Source organism: Rhinolophus sinicus, linkage group LG05, assembly GCF_036562045.2.
Source record: "Rhinolophus sinicus isolate RSC01 linkage group LG05, ASM3656204v1, whole genome shotgun sequence".
Lineage (NCBI taxonomy): Eukaryota > Metazoa > Chordata > Mammalia > Chiroptera > Rhinolophidae > Rhinolophus > Rhinolophus sinicus.
The window spans coordinates 93880974-93908945 of NC_133755.1; the positions used below are offsets into that span (position 1 = coordinate 93880974).

Here is a 27972-nt window from a genome sequence, read left to right on the forward strand (position 1 = left end):
GCCTAGAATAAAGCGTTCTTAGAAATTAATGAAAAAAATGGTAATTAACAAAAATAGAAAAAGGAGCCAAGGATATGGGCATGTGGGCTGGAAATTTTTAGACAAAAAAATAAAAATACCCAATCTACAAAGATTCTCAATATAAATTGAAACAATGAGCTAAAATTCTTCTCCTACCATACCGACTAAATTCAAAAGCTAGTTAATACTCGAGTTTTGGTGTCAGTACAGGCGTACCTCATTTTATTGTGCTTCGCTTTATTGCACTTCACATACGTTACTTTTTGTTTTTGTTTTTACAGATCGAAGGTAAGACATTCCACTAACAAAAAGGTTATGACTCACTTTATTATGATACTTGCTTTTGAGGTGGCCTGGACCCAAACCTGCAGTACTCCAAGGTATGCCTGTAATTGGTACAGCATTTTTGGATGACTTTTGATCTAGCATTCCACTTCTATGAAAAATTTCACATGCAGTGTGCAAAAAAATACATACAAAGGCATTCAATGAGGCAGCATTTATGGTACCAAAAAATAAAACAACCTCAAATAATTCAAATGTCCATTATAGGATAGGTCATGGTGCGGTAAAACAATGGGATGCACCATTTGAAGCAACGACTTTACATGAAAATAAATGCATTGGCGTGGAGGTAGTCTACTGATAGATGAAAAAGAGCAGAGCAATATGGAGAGTATAATTATAAGCCATTTACATCTAAGAACATGAATGAAAATTCTGGTGAATGGAACCAAACTGTTAATAGCGGTCGTTCTGATACATGGCATTCTTTGAGACTTTCACATTTTCCTTTATACATTTCTGTATTGTTTGAATTTAGTACATCAGGCATTTTTTACATAATCAGAAAAAAAGCAGACAAATGTGGATGTGATTATATATGGATTTAAGAATAGGCCCACTTTTTATTTATACTGGATACATTTGATTTCAACACATCATTTCATTAAAAAAAATTCATCTTGAGTCATGGTTAAAACATTCTCCTCCCAAAATGAATGCATGAGTGAATGCGTAAATAAGAGAGATTTTCTCTCAGGCCTCTTGCAGTCTGATACTTCTCTGAATAAATTTGTTTAGAGAGTTCCTCTTTCTTAGGGTTCTCCCCCACAAGTAGTACTGTCCCCGTGTGCTTTCAGTTCCTGTCTCTACAAAGTGTCTGCCCGTGAAGTTCCTTTCCCTTTCATTTGGTTTAAATAATATTTAAATACACCCACCGACTAACACTTTCATTTGGGAAAGAGAAATCTGAATGTGAACTTATATTAAAAATGGGAATTCCTCTAAGGGTGTTTTTCTTGGCATAATATCATTTTCCTGGGCCTTGGGACAATGATGGTCTTTTAACAAAACTCTGCTGTGTGGTGATCACCTCTTTCTCTTTTGTAAATGTTTTATTTAATTGTTTAATCAGATTATGGAACATTGAGCTCATCTCCGAATCCTGGGTTCTTGGGGGGTTTTTTTGTTTTCGTTTTTTACCTGATTTGAGGTAAAAACAGCACATGGGTAAGTGACTAATTTCCAACCCGCAGGTCATGCATGACTCTTTAATTTTAATATGTTTTGAGCATAACCTTGTTATGTTGTAACAGCCTGGATTTTTTTGTTCTTTATGTACTTTTTAGGGGTGAGAGGTAAGGTTTGAATAATAAAGTGCTTCCATGGTGGAAAGAGAACATGTGCATGCATAGAAACAATAATCTCTGTGCAGGGTTGCGGGGCTGAAGAAAGCGAGGCTTCACCTGTCAGGAGTGGCTGCTCTGATGCAAGCTATAGGGTAGATGAGACTGCTCCAGCACTTCTCTCTCATTATCAGCATTTATTTCACCACTCCCTCCCCTCCATAGTTTTTAGAAAAAATTCTGACTTTGTAATAAACGGAATGTATTTATTCAGAATATCCTTCTTCAGCTTGTTTGAGGTATTGCTAAGAAAATTCAGGTGTGTAAAAATTAACATGATTACTTAATTGTTCAGCAGCATCCGTCTTCATTAGTTAACCACTTAGTTAAGCGTATATCATAGGTAATCGCATCTTGGCTAATCATCTCCAGGAAGAGTTTGCCACAGAGTGGCAAATAATTCATTTATAAGACAGCATTCATAAAAGCAATCTGATTGAAACACTAAAGTAATAATTCCTTGATTTAAAATCGTGTGGACACTGAAAAATAATTGGACAGTGTCTTTCTGTTGATAAATGTAGTACATACTTATTGAGAGCCTCCTGGGTATTAATAGCTAGCAAAAAAAAAAAAAAAAGTACAAAGATAGGTAGGACATAGTCCCAGTCTAGTCTTCAAGGCCATCACTGTCATGACAGGAAATAAAACTTGTATGATAATAGCTATATTACAAAAGAAAATACACCAAATGACGGGGCACAGTGCTGATGGGGAAGGAGATAACATTTAAGGAGTCATGTAGGAGGTGACAGCTAAGAAGTAATAGAGATGATTTATGTTGTGTACTCGGGAAACTCAACTTCCTTCCTTAGATTATAAGCTCCATGAGGGTAGGGATCATGTCTCCTTTATCACTTCTCTGGCACCTTCTACAGTACCTGGCACAGAGTAGGTCCACAATGAATGCTTAAAGGAAAAGAAATTAGCATTGAGTATCTACTCTGTGTCAGGTCCTTTCCTGATTGATCTTTATAGCAAACTACTGAAGGATTCCTTTAGATCCTCCTCCTACCCCTTTCTCTCTTTCATCTTCTTTCTCTTTAAACAAAAGAAATAACATGGCTCAAGGAGCAGATTGACTTGAGATAGCCTGGAAACATTAGCTATGGAATTAGCCCAGTGTTCAAGCACAGGCTCCGCCCCTTAATAGTTACTGTGTGATCTTAGGCAAGGTAATTACTGGTCTCAGTTTCTTGCTCTCTATTATGGGGATGGTAATACTATGACTCATAGGATTGGAATGAGGATCACACTGGATGAAGTCTGTGAAGTGTGTAGGTCAATGGTCAGATGGTGTTAGTTGCTATTCATGTTGCTGTTGTTGCTAATATTGTGAAATACTATTACCTACTTTACTGATTTATTTTAAGGACTACATTGAGAGTATGCGCTATTAATGTGTAAAAACTTTGTAACCTTAAAATAGTCCCAACAAGGTCCATGATAATTCAGTGAAAAGCTATTTGGTGGTGAGGGCAGGTTAGGAGATCAAAGAGGTTGCATATGTAGGGTTTACTAGACCGGGCAAACTGGATTGGTGATCAAAGGACTGTTAAAGGGTTATGAGAGATATGGTATACGATAGACAAAAATGGTGGGGAAGGAAGAATGTAAGAAGAAGAAGGACGGGGATACAGTTCAGGAAATTAAGGGTGAAGAAAAGGTAACCCAAGTATAAAGTTATGAGGCTGTTGAGATAAAAAAAAGGGGGGGGCATAGTCCATTTTGAAGATGAATCAACTCTGTAAAGCAGAAGGTAGGCAGAGTGTAAGGAGATCATTTAGAGTGACTCAGTTTCCCTGGTTGAAATCTGGAGGTGTTAGTATAAGCCTCAGGAATAAGGAGGTTGAAGTATTCTGAGTCACTGGAATTTACCCTCAGATATTTAAGTAGATTTGAGAAAAGGCAAAGCTGGGTTAGGAGATGTGAGGAGATCTGCTTGTGAGCCACATATAGAATGTGCTGCAGTTATGGGCGTGGTGAGATGTAGCCCAGAAACCAGCAGAATGGACCGTGGAGTCTCAGGAATATGCAAAGAGGAACATCTTGCTTTGTGAGCGTCTTTTGCTTTAGCAGGCATTGAATTCTGAACATCAGAATAATGTCAGAATAGGCAGTTTAAAAGCTCCAGTGTCAGATGGGACATAACCCACATTGTCATCTGTGCAGTTAGGGAAGTTATGGGGATTTGAAATAAAGTTTCCACTTCTTGTTTCAGAAGCACGGAAATATAACAGTTTGATAAGTGCATTTTAGTGTTACATTAGACCAGATGCAGAAATGGTAGTACCCAAGCAATAATGATTATAGATGGAATCCGCTGTTCAGAGTTCCTTTGGGTTCTGTTTTAAAAAATTCCTTCTTTGTCATTTATATGAACTCACAAGTGAAGAAAACACAGATTAACAGATTACTAATATTTTTGCTTTTGAAAAAGCTACCCTGTGGTAGAGTAACTTGTGATATGTATAAATGTCTTCTGATTATTGGGCAACAGGTCAGTTGTATTTTATTGCTTAAAATTTGCAAAGTGATCTACATAAAAATACTGCAAATTCATTACTAAAATGAGAATGTGCCCAGTTTACCAGTCTGTACCATCGTGATTCTAAATGCAGATTCTCTGCAATAAGGTGAATTTTACTTAAATAAGCATAAGTTCAAAAACCGTTAAGCATGTCTTAAATTTCTTAGCTGGAAATCACACTCTTAACGGCAGAATTTGTGCTTCCAGTGATGCATTTCAGAATACATTGTACCTGCATACTATATTAGTTAACTTTTTTTATATTAGTAAAAACATAGTTACTAATTGATCAAGGGTATGGGTCCTTAATCAGTGCTTCCCAAACCAAATGTTTTACATTTAATTTTTTCAGAGGTGTGAACTCTTTTCTGTGACTGTAGACATGGCTGAAAGAGCAAAGCAATTACCTATTTAAAATTAACTACCTATAACTTCTAGAATAATACTTGAAGTCATTCCCATAACACATGAGGCTCTCTGTGTCTGACTCTTATTGCCTGAGCCTGGGCCCCCAAAAGGCATCCTACGGCTTCAACTGTACGCCTGCCTTTTGTCCTGGCTGCTTACATACCCTTCCCTGTCCTTCTTATTGGGCAACTCCAGTACCCTCAAAGGCTCCCCAATACTTCCTCTTTTGAGGGTAAAGACTATTTTCTTTGTCTATATTTATGACAGAGCAGATGCTGACCTATAATGAGTGATCAGTAAATATTTGTTGAGTTGAATGAATGTATACTTATGACTGGAAGTTCTTTACATAATATTGTTTGTATATTTGAATTGCCTGGTATTTGAAAAATACAAATGTTTTTGTCATTTGAGATTACTTAAAATATCTGACACTTCAATGAGACTAGCTTTAACATTTTAAAAAAGTAATGCTTTTTGAAAGAGACTCTTTGAAGGCCTAAAAGGCTCTGTGACTTATCTACCATAGATCAGCTCTATAATGACACTAACCATCAGATTATAGTGCAAATAACATTAAAATAACATTTCAATTGGCAAAGTGGCAAGTCATTTGGCTGGGCTCATCACGTTTTTACCTAAAGTTTTTCTTAGTGTGCAGTAATGAAAAGTGTTTAGAGTGGTCATATGTCTGAATACATCCCCCAAATTGCTAGCAGAGTAGCAGAAGTTCCTTGCAAGATGATGGGTCACCAGTTTGAGCAGCACAATTTCCCAGCTTTAATGACCTCACAGTATAGGCATTGTGTTTGAGATTATATTTCCTGCAATTGTTTATTAAAGAATGATTTTAAAATTCGGATTATACATTGATGCCATTTGTGATTAAGTGTACCGTAAAGTAGCCTAGCCAAAACAAGATAACAATAAGGAAAATGGCCAGGAAATCTGCTACTGCAGAACTAAGAATAAAGAAGCAAAAAAGAATTAGTCACCTATAAGATTTGAGCCTGTAAGACTGTGTTAAAAATAACATGGTCTAATAGACATTTAATTGCATTTTCTTCAGAAATAATCTTCCTGGTTAGAATAGTTTTTACCAGAAGGAAAGAAGGTAGATGATTTTTTTCAATATAGATGTCTTCTGATAAATTCCAAAGAAAATATTAAGAAGAAATGATGGCAATTTAGCATGAATTAGGTTGGTCTGAATTGTGTCATTGTTACAGAGATTGTAATGTTCTCTTTGATACCAGATCTACACATTCAGTACTAGGCAGAATAAAAGAAAAAAGTGAGTAGACAGAGAGGTATTATTATTGGATTTGTCGGGGAATACAAAGAAGGATGAAGACAGATGGATAGGAAAAAAACCTAATTCATTATAGGACAACAATAAAGGGAATAAAGACAAAAAGACAAGATAATCTTTTTTAGCTGAAAGGAATTTGATGTTAAATCTAAATATCTGATAAGTGTGAGATTATCTTCTCATCATATTTTCTATTCTCCAATAATGTAACCGCACGTGAACTTCACGTCTCTAGCATGCATTCTGCTTTACCCCAAGCCAGCTTGGTTTAGCCGGACAGAGCTATGACTCACTTGCATTCTTTCCCCAGGCCCTCCTACCTGTGCGTATACTGTGTGTCCATTCCTTTTAATCATTAAGCCCTTAAACCATCAGGTTCTGGTCAGCATCAAATTCGTTTAGGAATAAAGCTTCAGGTCTATCAACCATGACTAGGATATAATATCTAAACTTCAAACAGTGAGTAGGTTTTAATAAAACAAAGCTAACACCTTGGCCTCAGTTGTTTCAGCTCCAATGCCTGAGAGCGGAATAGTCTCACCGACAGCACCCCCTGGAAACTGGATGGAACAATACTCTGACACCAGGGCCAGAAACCATGATCAACGGCTCCCTGCCTTAGCCCCAGCCAATCACTAGAGTTCCCAGCCCCAACCCCCACAGCAACCATGATTAATGATTTTTCCCTTATGTAATCTTGTCACTGGAGGCCTTCGGGGAGCCAGGCTTTTGAGACCACAAGCTCACCTGTGTCTCTAGACCTGGCGCCAATTCCTTAAATAAACCTTTCGTTGCTGCAAACTCCTGCTGTGTTTTCTTTTGTCATGGACGCAGGCAGGCAAGCCGACCCCTTTGAGTCTGCGGTGACAATAGTTATTGCTGAGAGAAGCAATGTTTTGAGCTAACTAAAGTGCTAGCTATATAAAAATGAATGGAATACAGTGCCATACTTTGAAGGTCTCACTGGGGAAGTAAGAGTCACAAGATGAAAAGAGTTCCATGGAGTAATTAATAATATTTGCTTAGTGCTTGAATGTTTGGGACATAGTTTTACATACCATTTTGTAAGTTTAAAAAATAAATTTCTGGATTTCGTTCTACTATGTTTGAATTTACCTTTGGAAGACAGCATTAACTCCAGGATTGTGATTACTTCTTAGCTTTACTTCAGTTTTCTCAGCCTTTCTTATGGGTCCTATTCCCTCATCCTTCCAATTTCTTTTATGATCCAGTATCTCAACATTACCTCAGTGGGATATTGCCCTCTGAATATGCATAATGATTTTTCCGTAATAAGTGAAAATAATACAGACCCTGAGATTTCTAAGATAGAATTATGTTTTATCTTCTTGTCAGATCATGTAACCTGACTTCAGGTTAAAAAAATGTGGTCAACTTATTTACTTGTGGCCTCCATTCCTTATCACTCACTCATTTAGTCACCGAAACCTTTCATTGACTTCTAACTTTTGTTATATATATTCTGAATAAGTAGTTATATGTATTATATATTATGAAATTATCCTTTCAAAGGTAACCTTATTGTCACATCCAGTGATCTTTTTTCTCTCCTGTTTATTTTCTTAACTTCTCTTCAGTTCTATTCATTGGTCTTTCTTCTTGAAATGTCTATGATCCTAAAGACCTAGGAATTTAGTTCTCATCCAATGTATTATATTATTCTTTGTTTCTTTTCATGAATTTTGACTTGCCTCCCACCAGCCTCTTTCTTTCAAATCTTAAATGATTTACTTTCTTATATGCTGCTGGAGCCACACAGATTTCTTTAAGGCTCAGGAATATTGTTTGCATATCAACCTACACTCTTTACTTCTAGGATTCCTCTAGGATGAAATTATTGCCCTCCTGGAAGCTTTAGTTCAATTTACACCTCTTCCTGAATCTTGCCTTACCCATAATTTATTTTCCTTTAAATTCTCAGGCATTTGACCTTTATTACCTCATACTGTTAACAAACTATGTGTTAATGTCTCACTTCCTAGTTAGAATGCAAAACCTTTGAGGATAAGAGCTGTACAACAGCTCTTTTGGGGGGTTTGCTTGGTAGGGGACAATGAACATAATACTCAGTATTTGTTGGTTGAAAAAGGCACAATGTGTTCTGTGGTTCTAACCCAACACAGACAAAATGTGCATCTTGTGTAGGTGTGCATATTAAATTTTTTTCTTGTTTCCGTTTTGGCTTCTGATTGTGACCAACAATTCTTGTTATAAGGAATTATATGCAACCTTTTTAGAAATAATAAAATAATTAAAAGATGGTAAAAGCAGGCTATAGGAGAATGGCTAGGATATAGGGAATGGATATTTACAGTGTTATAATGTGCCAGACACTGTTTTGAACTGTAAAGACTTTTTACAAGGACTCTAGAAACTGAAGTCCAGTGAGGTTAATTTTTCCAAGGTCCTACAAAAAGTAATGGTTGTACTGAGTTTCAGAAACCTACGTCTGCCTGGCTCCAAAGGGAAAGGCAGTTTCAGTATTGGACGATTGTAAGAATTAAATGACATAATTTCTTTAAAAAGCACTAGGCACAGTAGTTGGCATTCGACAAATGTTCCTCTCACACACATCTGTACCGGAATTGGGTCTACTTAAACTTAAAAGAGGGGGAAAAAGCTGCAGGAATTAATTATATTTGTTTTTAACTCTAGGAAAGCTTTTGATTACAATAATCCTACGCCCCTCTTCATACTGAGGCTAGAAAAAAAATCCTGGAATATTCCAAATCATGAATATTCTCCCCCCAATCATACTTCCAAAAGAGAACAAATTATACTTCCAAAAGAGAAAAGAGTTTTAAGAACTGTCTTAAGCTGAGACTAAAGGAAGCCAATAATTTACTTTTGTAAAATATAATTTATTTTGTGCTTAGGGTATTTTTCCGACGAAGAAATGCTTCTGATCGGTAACTTTGGGGTCGTGGTAGCAGCTGGGCCTCCGAAGATGGAAAGTCAGCGGGCTCACTCCCCTTTCTCTCGTCGCCTCTTTCTTTTAGGTCCCCCAGAGCTTGCAGTTCTGCAGAACACACCACCACATCGCTGCCTCGGAAGTTGGGCAACGCAGACTCACTCTATCAGCAAAAATCTCTTTGTATCCATCTGAGTCGACAAACCCTACAAACCCTCCAGCCCAGCTGTAGCGAACTTGACCGCGGAGGACTAACCGCAGCTCCGCCGGATTCCTCCCTCATCCGCTCGCCGCACCTGGACGCCGGTAGCGCGCGACCCCCGGCCGTGACGTCACCGCACCTGGCACCGGCCGGGGAGCCGGGTGGTGAGCTGGAAAGCGGCGGGGCGGGGCTGGGCAGGGAGAGCGAAGGATTCTCGCGAGACTTGCCTCCTCCCGGCCTCCCTCCTGACACCTTCCCGGCCTGGGTTCGGGTCTCCACCGCAGTCCCAGGCTTCGCGTTCTAGAGCGGCAGGCGTTGGAGAAGAGGCGAGGGGCGGGCTCCAGGGCTCGGCCGGCGCTCCGGGTTGGAGCCAGCGGCCGAGACGTACCGGCAGGTCCCGCCCACCCCGGCGGGAGCGACCTAGGGTGGGAAAGCCGCCGTCTGGGCGGGCGGAGGAGGGCCCTCCCGCCGCCGCGGCTTCGGCAGAGGCCAAGCGCGAGGAGCCGCCGCCGCCGCCTGTTCCCCACGGGCCGCGCGCGCTGACGGGACTGTCCGGGGAGCGCCGCGGGCGGATGGAGGCGCCTCCTCGCCCCGACTGAGCTCAGGAGGGGCCAGAGCGGAGCGCAGGGCCCGCCTCCTGCCGCTACAGCGGCCGCGCGAGCAGCTGGAGGAGGAGCAGCGGCGCCGGGCTTCTCCCCGCGGGGGCCCCCAGCATGGGTAAGGAATCGGGGGGCGCTTCCCACCGCCAGGCCGGCCCTCCCGACCCGGGGCGGCGGTCCCCCTTCTCGGTGCCCGCGGGGAAGGGACGGGGGTCAGTGCCCGCGCCGCCACGCCGAGCCCTCCCCTCCGCCCCTCCGGCGCCTGCCTTCCACCTTGCTCGCTCTTCTCGCGGAGAAATGAGGCGGAGGGCTCGCGGCGCTGCCTGTCGCGCTCCCTTCCACGCCTGTTTTACCTGCCCGCGGGGAAGGGGAGGGGATGGGGGGCCGGGGCGCTCAGTCACGGCTCCTTGCCCCCTGCCCAGCTGCACTCCGCCGGGAGCTTTCCTCTTCCCCAGCCCCTTCTTCTGTCCACCCCCGTGGGGGAGGCTGATCGAAAAACTTGACAAAGTAACACTCTCGACTTGTTTATCTCCTGCGAGTCTTTTGTATAGATTGCTTCTTAAAGAAGTTTTTTTGTTTTTTGCCTTTTTTATGTGGGAAAAGGCAACTGCCGCCTCCCACCCCACCCCCCACCCCCAAAACTTGCGAAGGATGCCTGGAGGACGGGGGAGCTTGAGGGTTTACTCCGTTTCTACCTAGGCCAGTGTGTTGCCATTTAAATATTAAATCCCTAGTGGAGGACTGGGTTGGGGTTTGATAGGATTTCTGTGTTGAACCCTTTGAGAAGCAGTTTCCTGTTTGGAGTCAGACTTCCTTGCTAGTGGAGGGAAAAGTACAAGGCCTTAGATGTTATTTACTGTGTGCTTTCAAGTTGTGTTGGGAGCTAGAGAAAGCAGAATGTGGTTTGAAAGGGAGTTTTGTTGAGTCGTGTAACAATTCTTTTGATGACAAAGTGCGCAGTGTGGGCTAGGCACTATCTCCCTCAAGTTTTTAAAAGAAGCAATTTAGAAGAGCTGCATTAAAAAAAAAAAATCAAAGTGTGCCACTTTAAAGCATAAATTTGTGTCACCATAAGGCATAAGAGTAATCTTAATTTTGGTTTTGTAGAATAAGGAGGATGCTGTCACTTTTTTGCAGTTGAGAGTTGATACTGCTTCATATCAACAAGCTATTCACCAAAATTATTAATTTTTGAAACTAACAAATGATTTAGGAGCAGGACAAATACAGACTAGTGCTGATGTGGCACCTTCTGCCCACACGTTGTTTTCTGGGAAATGCTTTAAGCATAGTGTTTGTAGACGCTCGCCCTGCTCTTCTGTGTTTTCTTAGGCTTTCTATTTCTATGTTTCTACTTTTACGTTCCTCCATCTCCCTCTCGGTTTCAGGTAACTTGTACACAGTGCTTTTAAACTCAAACAGTAAAACCTTTGGTATTTGGAAGTTTAAAACAAATTCCTTTCTAATTGATTAGTTGAGTTTACTGGATAATTCAGGGTTTATTCCTTTAAGCATCAAAGTATAAATCCGCTTTAACTGCTTTTGTTGAAAATCATACCAAAATTAAATATACAATTCTTTTCTGAATAGGATGGAGAATATAATTAAGCCTCTTGATGACCTGGGGTCATAATTTATCTTTATCAGGTACAGTGATGCCTTGAGAATCTGTTGATTGTATATAGGATTGTTGATCAGATTCTTTTGCGTTTTGAAGTTACTTAAATACTTTTCTGCTTGCTGTTGGATGTACTTGTCACTGTGATAAATCCCCCTTCACACTCCGTTCTCTAGTTTTTTTACAAGTGTGGAAATCATTCAGATTTGTAGTTCTCTGTAAGGGAAAAATAAGTAGACCCTTAGTGTGTGGGACTCTTGAGTAAAGTAAATGAGTGTCAGTACTTGGACATTGAAGTAACTGTTTTGATTTTTTCAGAGGCCTTTTCTTAGTGACTTCTTTGCTGTGTTCTGGTTAGGTGAGTGGCCATATTATCTTGGTTAAATGTGATGCTTGCATACTCTCACCTTGACTACTCAGAATGTGTTTTGAAGGTTGATTACTTGGGGGCATTTGCAGTTAGCTTTTGAAAGGTATTTGTCAGACATTTCCATATGAATGTATACTTTAACTTTATTGGTTATGTAATAATTCATATTAAAATTTCAAAATGATTTAAAGGAGTTTCCTCTTTAATATAAATCACATTTTCTTTGTTTTGTTACCAGCAGTCTTTATTTGTCATGATTTAAGATGACAGTTTAAAATATTTGCATAGTATTTTATCAAAGTCTTTAATTTCTTTGTTTTGAAATAATTTGGGTACCTATTAAGCGATGGGTCCTACGATTGGGTGGTACAGCTAGAGTTAAAGAGCGTGGGCTTTGGACTGGAACAGTTTAAGGTCAAATCCTGTCTCTTCCACCTACTAGCTGTTGTGACTGAGTAATTAGTTAACCTGTTTGCTTCGGTTTCTTAATCTATAAATGGGATTGAAAATATCAAGCTCATAGGTTGTTAGGAGGATTGAGTGAGCGAATACTTATAAAGTGCTTAGAATAGTGCTAGTGCAGGTCGCTGTTTTCATTTTCAAATGATTTCCCCAATTCTTGCACCAACTTGAAAAAACAGTTCTCAATTTTGGATCTTGGTTAGAAGCAGCATATTGTACTTAAAGTGGGATGAGATGGTTTTGTACTAATGCAGAAATTGAATTTTATATATTCCTTGGAAAAATCATGTAGGAAAATACTTTCAATGTTGGATATACTGTGAGAAAGTCCATTATTGGTTGTAAGTTTAGTAGTTTAGGAAAAACTAAGCTGGACGAGTACTAGCAGAGACTGTATTTTATGTTAAACCAAAGCACTGTTTTTAATTTCTACATTATAAATTTATCATAAAGAAATTTGAGGTATTATGTGTGAAAGAATTTGGGGAGAGAGTTAGAGAGTTAGAAAAGCAGTAGTTATTTTTCTTATTCCCAAAGTACAGATCTGCATTTCGAAGTGGAATAAAACTGAAAACAAGTGGCACACAAGTGTTACTATGTGTGAACTTCTGTTTTTGAAAAAGTTAAGTGGATTTTAAGAACTGAAAATCTCTTAATTTTAGATAAGGTTATGAACTTTTTTGTTTAAAACAGAAAACAAGTGGCACACAACATGTTTAAATTATAAGGTAGTTTCAATGGGCAAAAATATGCAATTGGTTTAGAAATGACATATGCACTTACATAATGGTGATTTATTTCTTTATTTTGTTGCACTGGTGGAGAAAGTCTTGATTCATACAGATAAGTAGTGGCAAATGGAAATTCCCTGCTAATGGCTCACCTTTCAGTCTCAGGATTTACTTCAATTAAACTAATCCAGAGCATAAAAGAGGAATATTAGGAAATTTTTGTTTCAAAGATGGATCTCTAGCAAATCTAATAATCAGTTGTATTCCTTAATTAGTAAGTACTCATGATCGGACTTTTCTAAGTATTTCAAACTTTGAATAGTTACAATTCCATAAAATCACATTAAGTGTGAAAATTCACATTCATAATATTTTATATTTTCCTATAGAAACTAGCCTCAAGTTTGCCATGTATCTCTACATGACAGGTTTGCAAAATAAAATGTCAGATTAACTTAATAAGGTGATCTAAATTTTAAGACATTTAATATAAAAAAGTTATAAAACATGAAGTGCTTTTAGTTCATTCCATATTGCCAATCAAAAACACGTCCAAATTTTTATTAATACATAATTCAAATCTGTGATTCTTTTCCTCACCTCCTTAGTCATGGAATATCCTATTAAATGTACGTTTAAGTATGATAAACGTTTAATTTTCTAATTATATAAAGAAATGGTGTCTTGTCATGGGCTTGAAGATAGGCAAAGAAAGATGTAATGATTCTTGATTTGGGTGAAAATGGGAAAGAGCTGCAGATCTGCTTCCTAGGTAAACTGGTAAAGTAAGTTGTGAGAGAGCTGAAAGTTTCAGTTTGTATAAGAAAGGGCTATTCTTTCAATAAACCTAATATGTGATTGAAATTTAGGTAGATTGGGTAATCGTTATGATTGAGCTGTTACGTGCTTAGTTGTAGGATTTGATATCCAAGTACTAGGCAGATTAACCGCAAGCAGGATTTATGTCGTTTTAGATGGGGGAGAGGCCAGACAACTGGTCTGGGAAAATGTGGATGGCCGTCCATCCATAATGGTGTATGCCTACAATCAGCCTGTCAGCATGAGGGGTAATGTGTAGTAAAAGGAAGTGTGTGGAAGGAGCAGGCCAGCTTGGTGGGGGAATGGGATGGTGGTTGGTAGCAGGCACGGGTCGAGGTTCAGGTTTGCATCTTAGAAGCAAAACCAGACAGGGTCCAGGTCTCTTATGAGAGATAAAAGGTAGATACTTCTTTCCAGGATGGCTTGGTATTGAAATTGTTTAAGGTGCACCAAGCAGTAAAATTGACAAGATGCTGAACTCTTAAGCTATAGATCTGACATATATTTTTTTGTCTTGGGACCACGTTAGTTGTCTACATAGTAGCTGGATCTATAAACGTGATATAAATGGTGATAACTGGGGTGAAATGAGATCCCCTGTCGGAATGCTGGAGGATATTCCCTGGTCACAGTCTCCTATTCCCTTTGTTTATTTAGTCCCAGGGATTTAATGTGTCTGCTTGTTTTCTTTGTTGCTATCTCTTTTTCACCACAATCCTCTCCTTTCAGACACAGTGCAAAGCAGGTTACAAAGTTTCAACATACACCCAACATACCCTTCCATTTTAGAAACAAGTGCTCAATCCTTAACAGTGTTAAGTATTCATAATTGCCAGTATAATAATAAATGGGCAAGTAAGGCATAAGAAACTTGAAAGTACTACTAATTGTTGGTCACTTGGTTTCTCTGAAGTGGTGTTGGCAGGTATTATTATAGGCGTTTCTTGTCTTTTTTTGGGGGGCAGGGGGTTGTTTTTGTAGAGTGTATTTGTCCTGTTCAGTCCTTCCTCACATTCCCCCCACTTCACTCCTCCCAGCTTTCTTTTAGGTTTATGTTAAATGGATGTTCAGACTATTTCAGAGTCAGTTATTACCACTGGTAAGCAGATAGAATTCCCTTCCTAATCTTACTGGGGCTTCTCTGACCCAAGACCATACTATACGAAATACTTTCATTTTTTGGTCATAACCTTGGCTTTTAGCCCCAAGTGGGGTAGCGATTTTCCTTCTGGGCTCCTCAGTGTTTCCTCCTTTGGACTAAATTTGATATTATCTGGTTTTGTTGTGTTTTGGATTTTGTTTGTTAGTTTCTGAAGGTCTCAGGTGCCTGGATGTTCTACTTTCTCACTGTTTTACTAGTTGTTTGCACTTAAAGGAGCTTTTACTCTTAAGAAGAAACTCTCCTTTTTAAAAATTCATTATTCTAAATTGGTATCTAGCCTTAGATGCTGATTTAGTGTCAGATATGGCAGTGCTATGGACTCTTTCTTTCCTAGAACCTATTTATGCCATATTAGTCCTTTAAATGCCTCCAGCAGACTTGCATTTCATAATCTTTCACATTTTGTATACTTTGTTAAACTTCCCATCATGATACTATTCTGTTTCTCAACTAATTTGCAAGGTAGAGATGACTACAGTGGGATCCTAAATTCCAGTGTCTATTTTAGTGCCACTTAGTTTAGGTTCTTTTTGATGATTCAGTGTGCAGGTAATTATAAAAGTCAGCGACTGTGTGGCATTTAATCACTAGGAGTTTCTAGTAGGAAAATACATTATATGTGGTAACAGTAGCAAGCAGTTCCCACCAACATTGAGAGAAAGGTTCTGTCACAAGGTCAGGTCATCAAGGAAAGGAGTTTTAGATGAGATTAATCAAGAGTGTGCCCCAATGTGAGTGTTGTGATGGATGCCGTGCTAGGCACTGGGGGTATCAGGACGTACAAGTTGTGGGGCCTCAGGTAGTTTCCCGCAGTACTGGGGGTGGGGCATAGTATTAGAATCATCTGGATTTAAAAAAATTTCCCACAACCCCTGGAAATTGATATAAATGCTCCTGCCTCTCTCTCTGTCTAGTTGTTGATGAGCGTCTGAATGTGTTGGGATGGTGTACAATGTTGTGATAGGAATAAGACTGAACATGTGAATCATTAGAAATCCAAACGAGAGAGGAAATATAGTACATTAAAAGGATATATGCCAATGTCAGAAATGTTAAAATGTACTGGAGAAGCATGGGGAAGATTAGCGTATAGATTCTTACATGGGAAGGCATGTTGGAATTGTGCGTCTCTCATTAATTTGACCTGTGACATAGGGAGTCCTTGGCAGTAGCCCAGGAAGTTTATTCCTACTCCTGGTACTGAGTCTTTATGGACTGAAGCTTTCATTTGGACTGATGTCTTGAAGATCCTTTTACCTGAAATATTAGAACTGTCTTAACCTTCTTAGTACCCATCGAAGCTCCAGTTCTGAGGGGGCCAAAAAGTTACCTCACATCTAGACTGACTTTATTATAAACTATAGCTGTGTCATTCCTAGAGTATTTTTATTTATCAGGGTTATTGTAATAATCAAGTGCCCAATTGTTTTGTATTATAAGAATAGAAGTTCATATATTTGTAAAATCGAGACCATACAATCTTGTCTAAAGTAGAGCATAATGTTTTTAGGAAACATTTCAAGTTGGTCTTTCAAATGGATAGTCTTTCTGTATATTTTCAAACTTTTAATTTATTTAGAAATTTGTTTTGCTAATATCCAAGTTTTTGATTAGACTTTCATTGAAATTCCTGCTTTGCTGCAGCTCTCTGATGAGACTGGAGTGTTGATGTGTGCATGGTATATAAAAGGAAGACTCCAATTTCACTTACCTACTACGTAGACATTCTTATCAAACACTTTATGAAGCAGTTTAAAAAAATTATCTTAAGTGACGAAAATAAATCTGTTGAGTTCAGAATTTTCAGAATGAATGTCAAATGGAAATGTAAAAGCTGTATTTTAAATCTCAAGGTAACCCCTCTCCCACAAAAATTTTCTAAATTTCTTATATTCCTTATATTTTATAAAACCCAATTGAAGTATAATTAGAACCTCATAGTTTATAGCCTAAATAAAAAACTGTTTTGTTATTGTCTTCATTTTATATGTATTGACCTTACTTGCTCCTGGCTCATTGATGCGGAGACCACATCACTTCCTCTGTTTAAAAAATGTGTTAACGCCCTTAATAACGAGCAGAAAATTTGGAACCTGGTATGTGTCCACTAAGTCTGTGATTCAGTAATACTTTAATTTGGAGTAATTGGGGATAGAAGGCCAGTCTAATGAATAATACAAAATTTAAGTATATTGAAATATGTTCACCAAAACCAGACTAACAGAATGCTGCCTTATGGAGCTCCTGTGTCAAGTTGGTGGATGAGATCTAACTTTCATTTTAGACATAAACTCTTTAATCCTTTCTGTAGGACTCATTGAGACTCTTAAGTCCTTTTAGTAGAGAATCAGTAATCTGAGATACTAAGCATTTTGTTAGGTGGGTCTGTCGAATTGCCTACTCCCTGTATGTTACATTGATGTTAAATGCTTATAGTAAATAAAGTGAAAATGACCTGTTTTGCAGATGAGAGACATTTCTATATGAATCTCCAGTTTATCATGATAAATTTAGGCATAAAGGCTTAATTTACTTAAAAAAATTTGTTTTAAATTACTTTTAAAAATGTTGGTGGAACTGTAAAATTATACCATCTTAAATGGGTGCCGTGAAGCAGGTATACATACATGTGTTCTTTGAAGCTTACTGAATTGCTAAATTACATATAAATTTAAAATTTTCTAGTGGTTATGTTAAAAAAAGGAACAGGTGAAATTAATTTTAATATGTTGGATGTGTTGGGTTAAAGAAAATACATATATTCAATATAAAAAGTTATTAATGAGACAGTTTACCTTTTCTTCTGTTTTTGAAATCTGGTGTGTATTTTACATTAATGTAATATCTCAGTTTGGACTAGCCACAATTCACTTGCTCAGTGGACACCTATGGCTGGTGGTTGCCAACTGGACAGTGCAGTTTTAGGATGTAAGCCCTATAGGTTTCTTGTGAATCTAATGGGAGTATATGTGAAAATAGTTTTAAAGTATTATGCAATTGTAAATTGTTATATGGAATTGCATTATTTCAAGGTTTGTTAATGATAAACCAGTTTTGGCCTCATTTGATTAATTCTGTATTGATGTTTAATTAGTAGCAATTCAATGTAATTAAATAAATATATTTTCTCATGGAAAAAATTACTCAGTTTAGTGGATTGCATGTGATAGGCCTAAAGTTTATTTCATTCTGTTTTTTAAATAAAATGTAGTTTTTGCCTTTTGGCTTACTGTTGTATTAGAGAATTTGAAGCTTTTGAAAGACATTTGGGTTGTTACTTGAAAGTATAAATCGGCTTTAGTAATAAGAAAGCTTTCCTTTCAGTTTATAATTCTTAGCTTTAGAGATAAGTAAGATTAGGAGTAGTATTTCACAAAGAAATGAATGCTGTTGGTCAAAATCTCAAAAGGAAAACAAATAATTATTGGGGGTACTAAGTTCTCAGAAATGACTTGGGGAAATATTTTAGTAGCCTGTCAGTTTTAAACATAAACTTTTGCATGGACCTTTGTGATGGAATTTTTCTGGCTAAAGGGTCTATAACTTTTATTGGCTTTTCAGTGAGCTCTGATCTGAAAAAAGTTCTGTAGGACTGTTGCATAGCTATTACATGATTTCTTTTCCACATCCTAACATTTCTACTTCTCTTTAATTAGTCATATCCCACACTAACAGGTTTTTCCTAGAAAAATAATAGTTACAATTTTATCTTGTTGGTAAACACTTTGGTTTAAATTTGACAGATATTTCTGAAGCTCTTCCTATGTGTCAAACAGCACATTCAGAAGCACTAAAAATAAACAGGTGGGCAAGATCCTTGCACTCCAGTTGCTTAATCATTAGTCAGGAGATTGTAATATATTATTGTAATACCGTGTTTATATTATTGTAATACTGTGTTTCCCTGAAAATAAGACCTAACCGGAAAATAAGCCCTGGCATGATTTTTCAGGATGACGTCCCCTGAACATAAACCCTAATGCGTCTTTTGGAGCAAAAATTAATATAAGACCTGGTCTTATTTTTGGGGAAAATGATAGGTGTTAACATTTAGTGAATATTTATTAGGTAATACTTCTGTTTAAGGCATAGTTTTAAGCACTTTACAGATGTTACCTCATTTAATTATCACAGCAAATGATACATTTTTGGGGTACTGTTGTTCTCATTTTACAGATTAGGAAACAAAGACCAAAGCCGTAAGTAATTAGTACTGAATCCCGGTAATCCTATTCCAGTGCTTGCACTAACTGCTGTAACATGTGGAACGAATTCCTAACTCTTCTTCTGAGAGGTGTCATTTGGGTTACAGATAATAGGCATTCTTGATCCTCTTATCCTGCTCTACCTTTTTTTTTTTTTTTAATCCATTCTGTCCACATTGTAACTTACTATGTGATTTCCTTATTTATTATGTTTATTTCTGTCTCACCCTGTTAGAATATAAACTCCAGGAGTGCATAGAGCTTTTTTTTCCCTTTCCTTAGATATATCCAAGCGCCTACGTAGAATAAGTGCCTTCCAGTAGCAGTCACTCACATTCTTTGCTGAATGAGTATTGAGTGTGATTACACCTATGTGGAAATAATTTAAAATTTTAGGCACTATATCATCTTTTTAATGCTACAAATTGCTGTTGAGTACATGTTCTACGACAGGCACAGTGATGGGATTTGGGAATACAAAGATGAGTAAAACATAGTCCCCTGCTCGCATTCCTGGCCAGGTAATGTTTTTTTGGTAACTTGAATTTAACACTTTGATTCTAACAATTTAGGTTATTGTTTTTTGTATGCATGCATTTTTGGTGGGTGCTTAAAAATATGGAGAAATGAAAATGATTCAAAATTTTCCATGATTCTCATTATTCTCACAGGTTTTGCAGTTTATATCACTTCATTATGTTTGTAAAGTCTCCTTAGAAAGCGAGTGAAACTCTTTTGTAGCAACTTCCCATTTTTTGGTAAGCTTATGATTTCTTTTTAGCTGATGTTTTGCTGTTTGTTGGCATTTACGGAATGCTTATAATGCTAGGCATTTTAGTGAGCATTTAATCCCCACAAGAGAGCATTCTGGGGTAAAACATCATTGTTCCCAGTATTCAGATATTGAAGTAGATTCTTACCCAGGGTCAGAAACAGGATGTGGAGAAGGTAGGATCAAAATTGCATTGGTCTGATTTCAAAGCGTGTCCTTTTAATTATTTCTTAAAACACTTTGGGAATAAGAACAGAGCAAGTAATATGAATTGAAATGACTATCCTCATGTGGTTTAAAAATAAAGAAATTTAAATACCACCTAAAATGGTAGATTGGTATTAACGTTGCTCATGTATTTGGGTAACTATTTTCTCTTAAAAGACTTAACAGATTTTAATCATGTTACACGTTGGTCTTTTAAGTAACATAGCTAGTAGGTTAGCATAGGATTTTTTTGGTGAGTTCTATAAAACTTTATGACAAATATTCATATATATCTTTAACCTGATGTGAAATATACTTAAAACTAATTTCTAGTGTTTTCTCAAAGTTAATGGAATAAAAATCTACATAAAGAATATTTAATTGAATTTTTAAACTTGTTTGCTCTTTAGATGGGTTTTGTGTTTGCTGTTTTTAGGATTTATTATTTTGGGAGGTGGCATTAATCATGTGCATCGTAATTTCTTTGCTTTGGACTAATCAGTCTGTGAGATTAAATCTTTTTTTTTTAACTTTTGATTAAGTTTTTTTGTGTGTGTGGGTATCTGTCACCTTTGGTCTGATTTAGTAATGTTGAAAGGAATGTAATACTGTGTAAAAATTTACTTACACCGTATTTTCTTTTTTTTGGATATGTGCTAAGAGTATATATGACACTATGTAAATGTTTGCACTCTATTTGAAATAGAAAAAAGAAAGGGTGTGCTTTATATATATCTTAAGAATGAATGGATTTAACTTACCTGTTGGAAAATGTTGCTTATCAGTTCTTTATTGAAACAAGCTTGAGGAAATAAGTGACAAATTCTAATATATAGCTAAAAAGACAGGGATGATAGTGGGCTTTTTTATTATTATTTTGATTAATGGATCTGGGTAACTTTAGGGGATCTAAATAATGAAATGTCATTGGTTAATGACATTTATGATAAAGATAGTCCTGGAAATAAGGAGTTTCTAGTAAAGATTTTTGCTTTATGGTAAAGAATAAATATTTAATCGTGGAGACAAAAAATAAAAGTATGTTTTCTTTTTTTTAAATAGGAAATAAGAGATGGAGTCATTCAAGTGTTTATCATACTATTGCTTCTTTGGCAATAAAGCTTATTGTTTCTGAACTTGCAATTTGTTTTTAACTTTTGTATAACTTTCTATATTTTGTCCTTTGATGCATTAAATAAACAAAGGTTAATCCTCAATGGTATAATACAACCAGTGGTATTACATAGAATAAGGTTCATTTAAGAGACCCAGTTAAATGCCATTGTGATATTTATACTATATTGACCAAAACCAAAGTAAACATTCTGTAGTGAATGCCCATATAACTCAAACCTGTTTGCAATTTGTTTATATCATTTTTTAATGAAGTGACTGTTCAATATCAAAGGAATACATATTTATTAAGGCTGAACAGCAAGAAAATTTTTATATTGCTGTCAATATTTTTGTGCATAATGTTTTAAAAATTTTCTGGATTAAAAAAAATTAATCTTGTTTTCAGACCTTGTTTTAAAAAAATCACTATTTTCTTATTAACAGGTTTGTTTTTAAAAATATACTCTTAAAAATAAACACCTGTTAACAACTAGTAGATCCCTTAAAAAATATTCCACCAACACCCACCTGCAGCCAAGTTGTTAAGTAAAAATGTTTCTTCTACCCCTCCCGCCGCGAGGATCAAGTTCTAAAGTGGCCACAGTTCCGTTTTAAACACTTAACTTTCTTTTACTTGTTTTTTAGTGTAGATTTTTATATATTTTCTTTGATTCTTACAAATACTTTTAATTCTTTGTCTTCTTTGCTGCAGATGTTTATTCCCAGTTTCCAATTTGTTTGCTTTGAAATTTTGTTTTGTTTGCTTTAAGTTTAGAAAGTTCTCTCCACAATTTTTGATACTACCTTTTCTTTCCCTCCCTCCTTGCGTGCCCTCCCCTCTCCTCCCTTCTTTCCGTCTTTCCTTCCTTCCTTCCTTCCTTCTTCCCTCTCTTCCTTCTTTCCTTCCTTCCATGTGTGTTTAAGAATTCTTTTTTACTCAACTAGAATTATGGGATATGGTGTGAGATGAAAATACATATGTAGCATGTTCCCCTTACATAGTGTTTTTCAACCTTGGAAATATTGTATTGACCTTTGGTCCGGATTATTTGTTGTGGGGGGCTGTCCTGTGCATTGGTGAATGCTTAGCAGCATCGCCAGCCTTTACTCACTAGATGCCAGAAACATCTAGTCTCCAGACATTACCAAATGTCCCCAGTGGGGCAAAATTATATTGGTTGAGAACCATTGACCTAATATAAATTAGTTCTGAATTTACATGTTATAAATCTGCATATCTTGAGAAAAACTGAAATGCTAATTTAGCCCGAAAGCTTATATTTTCTGGGACAAAGCTTGAGGTTAAGGTCTCATGCTAGGAGTTTTTTATTGGGACATTTGTGTATAGGCTTTTATGTGAGCATAAGTTTTACTTCAGAGTGTATACCATGTTTTCCCGAAAATAAGACCTACCCCGAAAATAAGACCTACCCCGAAAATAAGCCCCAGTTAAGATTGTCCGCCAAAGGGACGCATTTAGTACATATGACGATGTTCCAGAAGATGACATGACTGTATATGAATAAATGTAGATTGTTGTACATGCAAAAAAAAGACACCCCCTGAAAATACACCCTCATGTGTCTTTCGGAGCAAAAATTAATATAATACCCGGTCTTATTTTTGGGGAAATACGGTATATATCTAGAAGTGAGATTGCTGGGTCATGTGGTAAGTGTATGTTTAACTTTATATGAAACCACCAAATTCTTTGTGAGTTTCAACTTCTTCACAACCTTGTTGTAATTTTTTTATTTCAGCCATTCTAATAGATGTGTAGGAGTATCTCATTGTGTAGAACTGGCAGATTTCTTCTTTAAATATTTGGTAGAATTTGCCAGGGAAACCATCTGGGTTTGGAGATTTCTTTTTCTGGAAGGTTTATAACCACAATCTCAATTTTTAAAATAGTTTATTCAGGTTATCTGAAACTCCCAAACTCCCAAAACTTTGAAGCTTTATACCGGTTTATCTATAGTTTTCCTTTACTATTTTTTTTAATGAATGTGAAGTCTAGTGATAATTTGGGTCTTTTTTTTAGTTCTCCTTCATCATTTTTCTAGAGAGTGATGAATTTTATTGATCTTTTCAAATGACCAATTTTGGTTTCATTGATTCCCCCCCCCCCCTTTTCTTTTTTTCTGGTTTCCGTTGAACATTTTTGTGATTCTATTTTGTCCTCTTAGCGTATCAGTTATACTTAAAATTATTTTAGTAGTTGCCCTAGAGTTTGTAATATATATTTATAACTAATCTGAGTTCATCTTTAAATAACTCTACACCACTTCATGTGTAATGTAGATTACCATAGAGTATTCCCAATTTCTCCTTTTTCCTTTATGACATTGCTGTCATTCATTCACGTTTCCATACGCTATAATCATCCAATACATGGTTACTATTGTTTTAAACAGTTATCTTTTAACTCTATTAAGAATAAGAAAAATAAAAGATTTTGTTTTACCTTCATTTATTCCTTTGCCTTCACTCTTCCTTTCATTATGTAGATCCGAATTCCTTCCCCTTGAATAACTTCAATTAGCATTTCCTTTAGGGCAGGTCTGCTGGCAACTAATTCTTGTTTTTGTTTGAGAAAAATCTTTGTTTTTCACTTTTGAAGGATAATTTCATTGAATATGGAATTCTAGAGTTGGTAGTTTTTTCTTTCAATACTTTAGTTTACTTCACTCCCTTCTTGAGTGTTTAAGAAGAGAAAGGAGGCTGCTAGAAATTTTTATCCTTTCCTAAGGTAAGGTTTTTCTGAAGGCTACTTTCAAGGTTTTCTTTGTATTTGGTTCTCTGCAGTTTGAATATAGTATGCTTAGGTATAGACTTTTACACGTTTATCCAGTTTTGTGTTCGCTGAGCTTCCTTGCTGTGTACTTTGGTGCGTGTTACTAATTATGAAAAATTCTCCAGCATTATTCACATATTATTTTCTGCTCTGTTTCCTGCTCCTCCTCGCTCTTCTGGTATTCCAATTACGGTATGTTACAGCTTTTGAAATTGTTTCACAGTTCTTGGATGTTCTGTTCTTTTCTTTTTTAAAATTAATTTTTCTCTTTGCAGAAGATACTTTCTGCTGTCTTTGGGTTTTCCTGTGAACTCTTTCTCAGATAGTGCCAGCATCGTGCAACTCTTTCAGCAGTAATTAACTCTTATTAGACTGGTGGAGTCCCATTGGTGTGGTCGTAAGGTGTATGGGAAGGGAAGCATCCTTAATTTTAGAATTAAATCTCAAAGTTTTAATGGGTCTGTGTTCTGGGACTGTGATTTTTACAAGTCTTTCTTAGCCCGTCCCATCCCCCACATGAGACAGGTGGGATAAGGCCCTGGTGAAGTCTTTTTCTTGGAGAGGACGTCTTTGTTATGGGGAATTCTTCGTTCCTAGTTATTTCACAGTGATTGCTTTTCCCTTCCCCCTTGCCGGAAACTACAAAGAGATCTTATGGGCTCTTCACTGTGAGAACCTGTAGGGGGTTCCTAGAAGTAAAACCCACAGAAGTGTTGGACTCTACTAAGATTACAGTCCTCAGAAGTTTCCTGCTCATGATATGCCACACTCAGCCTCCAGCAATTCATCAAAATTACCATTTAAATGTTTGTGGTAGATGGACTTTTTGTCCCCAAAACGATATATATGTCCAAGTCCTAAGCCCTGGTAAGTATGAATGTGACATTATTTGGAAATAGAGTCTTTGCAGAGATGAAACTCAGGGTCTTAACATGATATCCTAGGTTTAGGATTGGCCGTAAGTAAATCCAGTGTCTGCTGTCCTTGTACAGAGTAAGGAGAGGGAGATTTCAGAGACAAACACAGAAGGGGAAGCCATGTGCAGAGGGAGGCAGAGGTTGGAATTGTATAAGACAGTGTCTTTCTCAACTCCATGTTAGTTTTTGTTTCTCTGTTTTTCTTTTAGCTAATTTCTGCAGTTATAATCAATATGTACTTTTAAACTCATCTATTGAGTCCTAATTTTGGTTATTGGCTTTCTCAGTTGGAGAATTCCTGTGTGGTTCTTTTTCACAAGTTTGCATTTTCACTATGTATAATATTCAGCTGTGTGTCAGTTTTCCAAGGTGAACTTTTTAATATATCTGTGAACATGGTAAATATTATTTTAAAGTCCGTATTTGATGAGTCCAGTGTCTGGGGTGTATTGGACAATTTCTTGTTTCTCTAGGTACTTATTTATGATGTTTTATTACTTTACATTCCTGGTTATCTTTGCTTTTCTCTGGATGATGTAAATTAAAAAAACATTTCTTGACACAATTTTAGGTCTAGGATATCTTCTCTTAGAGAAGATTTTGGTTACTTGTCTTGAACCACAATCCAGTCAAGGTGTGAGGTTTCCTGAATCATCCAAATAACGTTAAAATGGGCTTAAGTGTGATTTCTCAGAGGTACCACCCTTGATGGTCCCTGGACTCCACTCTTATACCTTAAAATTGCAGAGCTGCCGAAAGAACAGTTTAACCTCTCAGTTATGTCTTTAGAATTGGTAAAATCTCCCAGAGCAAAAGTAAACCCAGTATTGTACTTATTGTATCTTTTGGTTACATTCCTCATCTGGATTTCTTTCATTTGATTATATTACTATATTTTTAGTTTTTTAATCTTTTTAAGAAGTTGGTTTTTATATTTCTTCCAGCTTTTTAAGTTATATTTTCTGGGATGTTTGGTCCAAATTATCTAAGTTCTTTGAGGTCATATTGTAAAATCTTTATTATCCCTATAGATAACATAAATGCTAAAATGTTGTATGTGATCAATTTGGGTTGCTTTCTTCACACTTTAAAAATAAACTGGTAAGTACCTAAAGTAATTAAAGTTCATTTTCTCTTTCAGTGGTAATTACAATTAAAATGAAAGATGAGTAATCCACAACGAAAGACTTTATAACCTTAAATGATTGGCTTGATAAAAGAGTGTGGGTCAAGTGGATGAGCCATTAATGATAGACAAGGGTCTGCATTACCTTTTAGAATCCTGCAGTGTTTATCAGGATGTACGCATTTTCCCTTAGATGTTTTATTTAGTCTACCTTTAAGTAAATGCTTAATGTAAACCCCTTTCTTAATTTAGTCAGACATAATTGTTTTAAGTGGTGGAGGACTTTTGTTAATTTACTTTCTAACATACCACGTTTCAATGAAAGAGTGTTTTTTGAGCTTTTAAAATATGCAGGGTACTGATTTTGGAAGCAATGGTCTGCACATAGTTGTATAGTATACTCTTGAATTAAATAACCTTTTATTAAACGGTTTTGAGTTTTCCGTAAGTAATAGTTGTTACATGCTGTCTAGTGAGTATAGTTTTTTTAGTAACTTGTTTTTACCCAATTAATACATGTTCATTACAGAAAAGTGCTAAGGTATGAGTTAACATTTATAAGACTGCTCTCGTTTCTGGCACCAGTTGCAGAGTTTGCGGTTTCCCAAGACTGCCGTCACATTCAGTAATTTGCTGAAAGGACAGTATGAAAGTTGTCATATTCTGTGGTGAACACACAATGTGATATATAAATGATGTATTACAGAATTGTACACCTGAAACCTATGTAACCTTACTAACCACTGTCACCCCAATAAATTTTAATTAGAAAAAAAAGAAACAAAGTTAGAAAGTTGTCCTATTCTTGGCTCTGGTTTATGATAGTATTAACACATTTTTTGTGGGAAACGAGTAAACTCGTCATATCGCTTTTTATACCAAAGCGCGGGAGATGAGAATAACACATATTTTGCACCTCTTTTTAAACTAAAACACTGAAAGTTTCATAGAAAAATATCAAACAGATCGAAAGATGAGTATTTTACGGAAAGTCTAATTTTGGCGAGAAAATGTCAAAAAAAGCCCCGCGTTACGACGCGATTTGGCGGGAAAATGCCCGCTTATAATTAAGTACAGATTAACGTCATCCAAGGGCAGAGAAGCGTGGAGTGGAGTCCAGGAGGATTCCAGGCATGGAGCTTCCTGTTGTCTTCTCTCCCTGGAAGCAGGGACTGCATTAAGTACTCCTGGCCATTATGTGTGATGTATGCAGAATATTGCCAACCCGGGAAGTTCACCTGAGCCCGTGGTGTCCATTGTTATTAAGAAGATACAGTTGACTGCCCATGTGACTGAATTTTAGTTTCTAGTCCTTCCAGAGGTAGAACGGATACTGCCTGGCCCAAAACTCTCAACATGATTACTTTGTTATGCAGTCCCCAGGTAAACAGAGGTGTCCAAGGAACTCCAAGTTTCCCAAAAATCCTAGAGATCACCTCCCAGGAGATGAGGCCAAGTCCAGACCTGTCTTTTGAATAAGATTAATTCTTTACTGAAGATGAAATAAAAGGAGATAAGTAAATAGCATCTCAAATCACTTCAGATGTCTGTTAACATTTTGGAATGTAACTCTTCATATTTGTCTATGCATATTGTCTGGATTGATCATCTGTATCTTGTCTTTGCTTTCATATATATTTTTTTAATGTCTCTGCTTTACCTTTTTTTGGAAAATTTTCTTGGAATTTCCTCCACCTTCTCCCCACCCAAATAAGTATGACATATTAGAATGCAGAAATTTCTAAACAATTTTTCTTGCTTTTTTTTTTATAGCGTTCTATTCAGATTTTATGAAGTTGATTATAGGCATACCTCATTTTATGGTGATCTGTGTGATCAGTGATCTTTGATGTTACTATTGGAATTGTTTTGGGGTGTCTTGAAAGACACCCATATAAGGTGAACTTAATTGGTAAATGCTTTGTGTGTTCTGACTGCTCCACCCTGGTCCCCTCCCTATTTCCTGAGATACAACAATACT

General features: G+C 36.9%; 2 protein-coding genes across 2 annotated transcripts in view; one reads left to right on the forward strand and one right to left on the reverse strand.

Annotated features, from left to right (window-relative positions):
- Positions 1 to 8804: 8804 nt before the first annotated feature.
- LOC141571788 (uncharacterized) lies at positions 8805 to 9808 on the reverse strand. The gene is made up of 3 exons (XM_074333937.1): positions 9784 to 9808; positions 9188 to 9736; positions 8805 to 8999 (listed from the first exon to the last, which is right to left on the reverse strand). Exons 1-3 carry the CDS (start codon positions 9806 to 9808, stop codon positions 8842 to 8844), a joined length of 732 nt encoding a protein of 243 aa, XP_074190038.1. The 3' UTR covers positions 8805 to 8841.
- Positions 9334 to 27972, forward strand: part of CD2AP (CD2 associated protein) — a 110889-nt gene continuing 92250 nt past the window's right edge. The window contains exon 1 of the mRNA XM_074333049.1: positions 9334 to 9810. Within this exon, the coding sequence (XP_074189150.1) occupies positions 9807 to 9810 (4 nt within the window). The 5' untranslated portion in view covers positions 9334 to 9806. The remainder of the gene's footprint in view (positions 9811 to 27972) is intronic.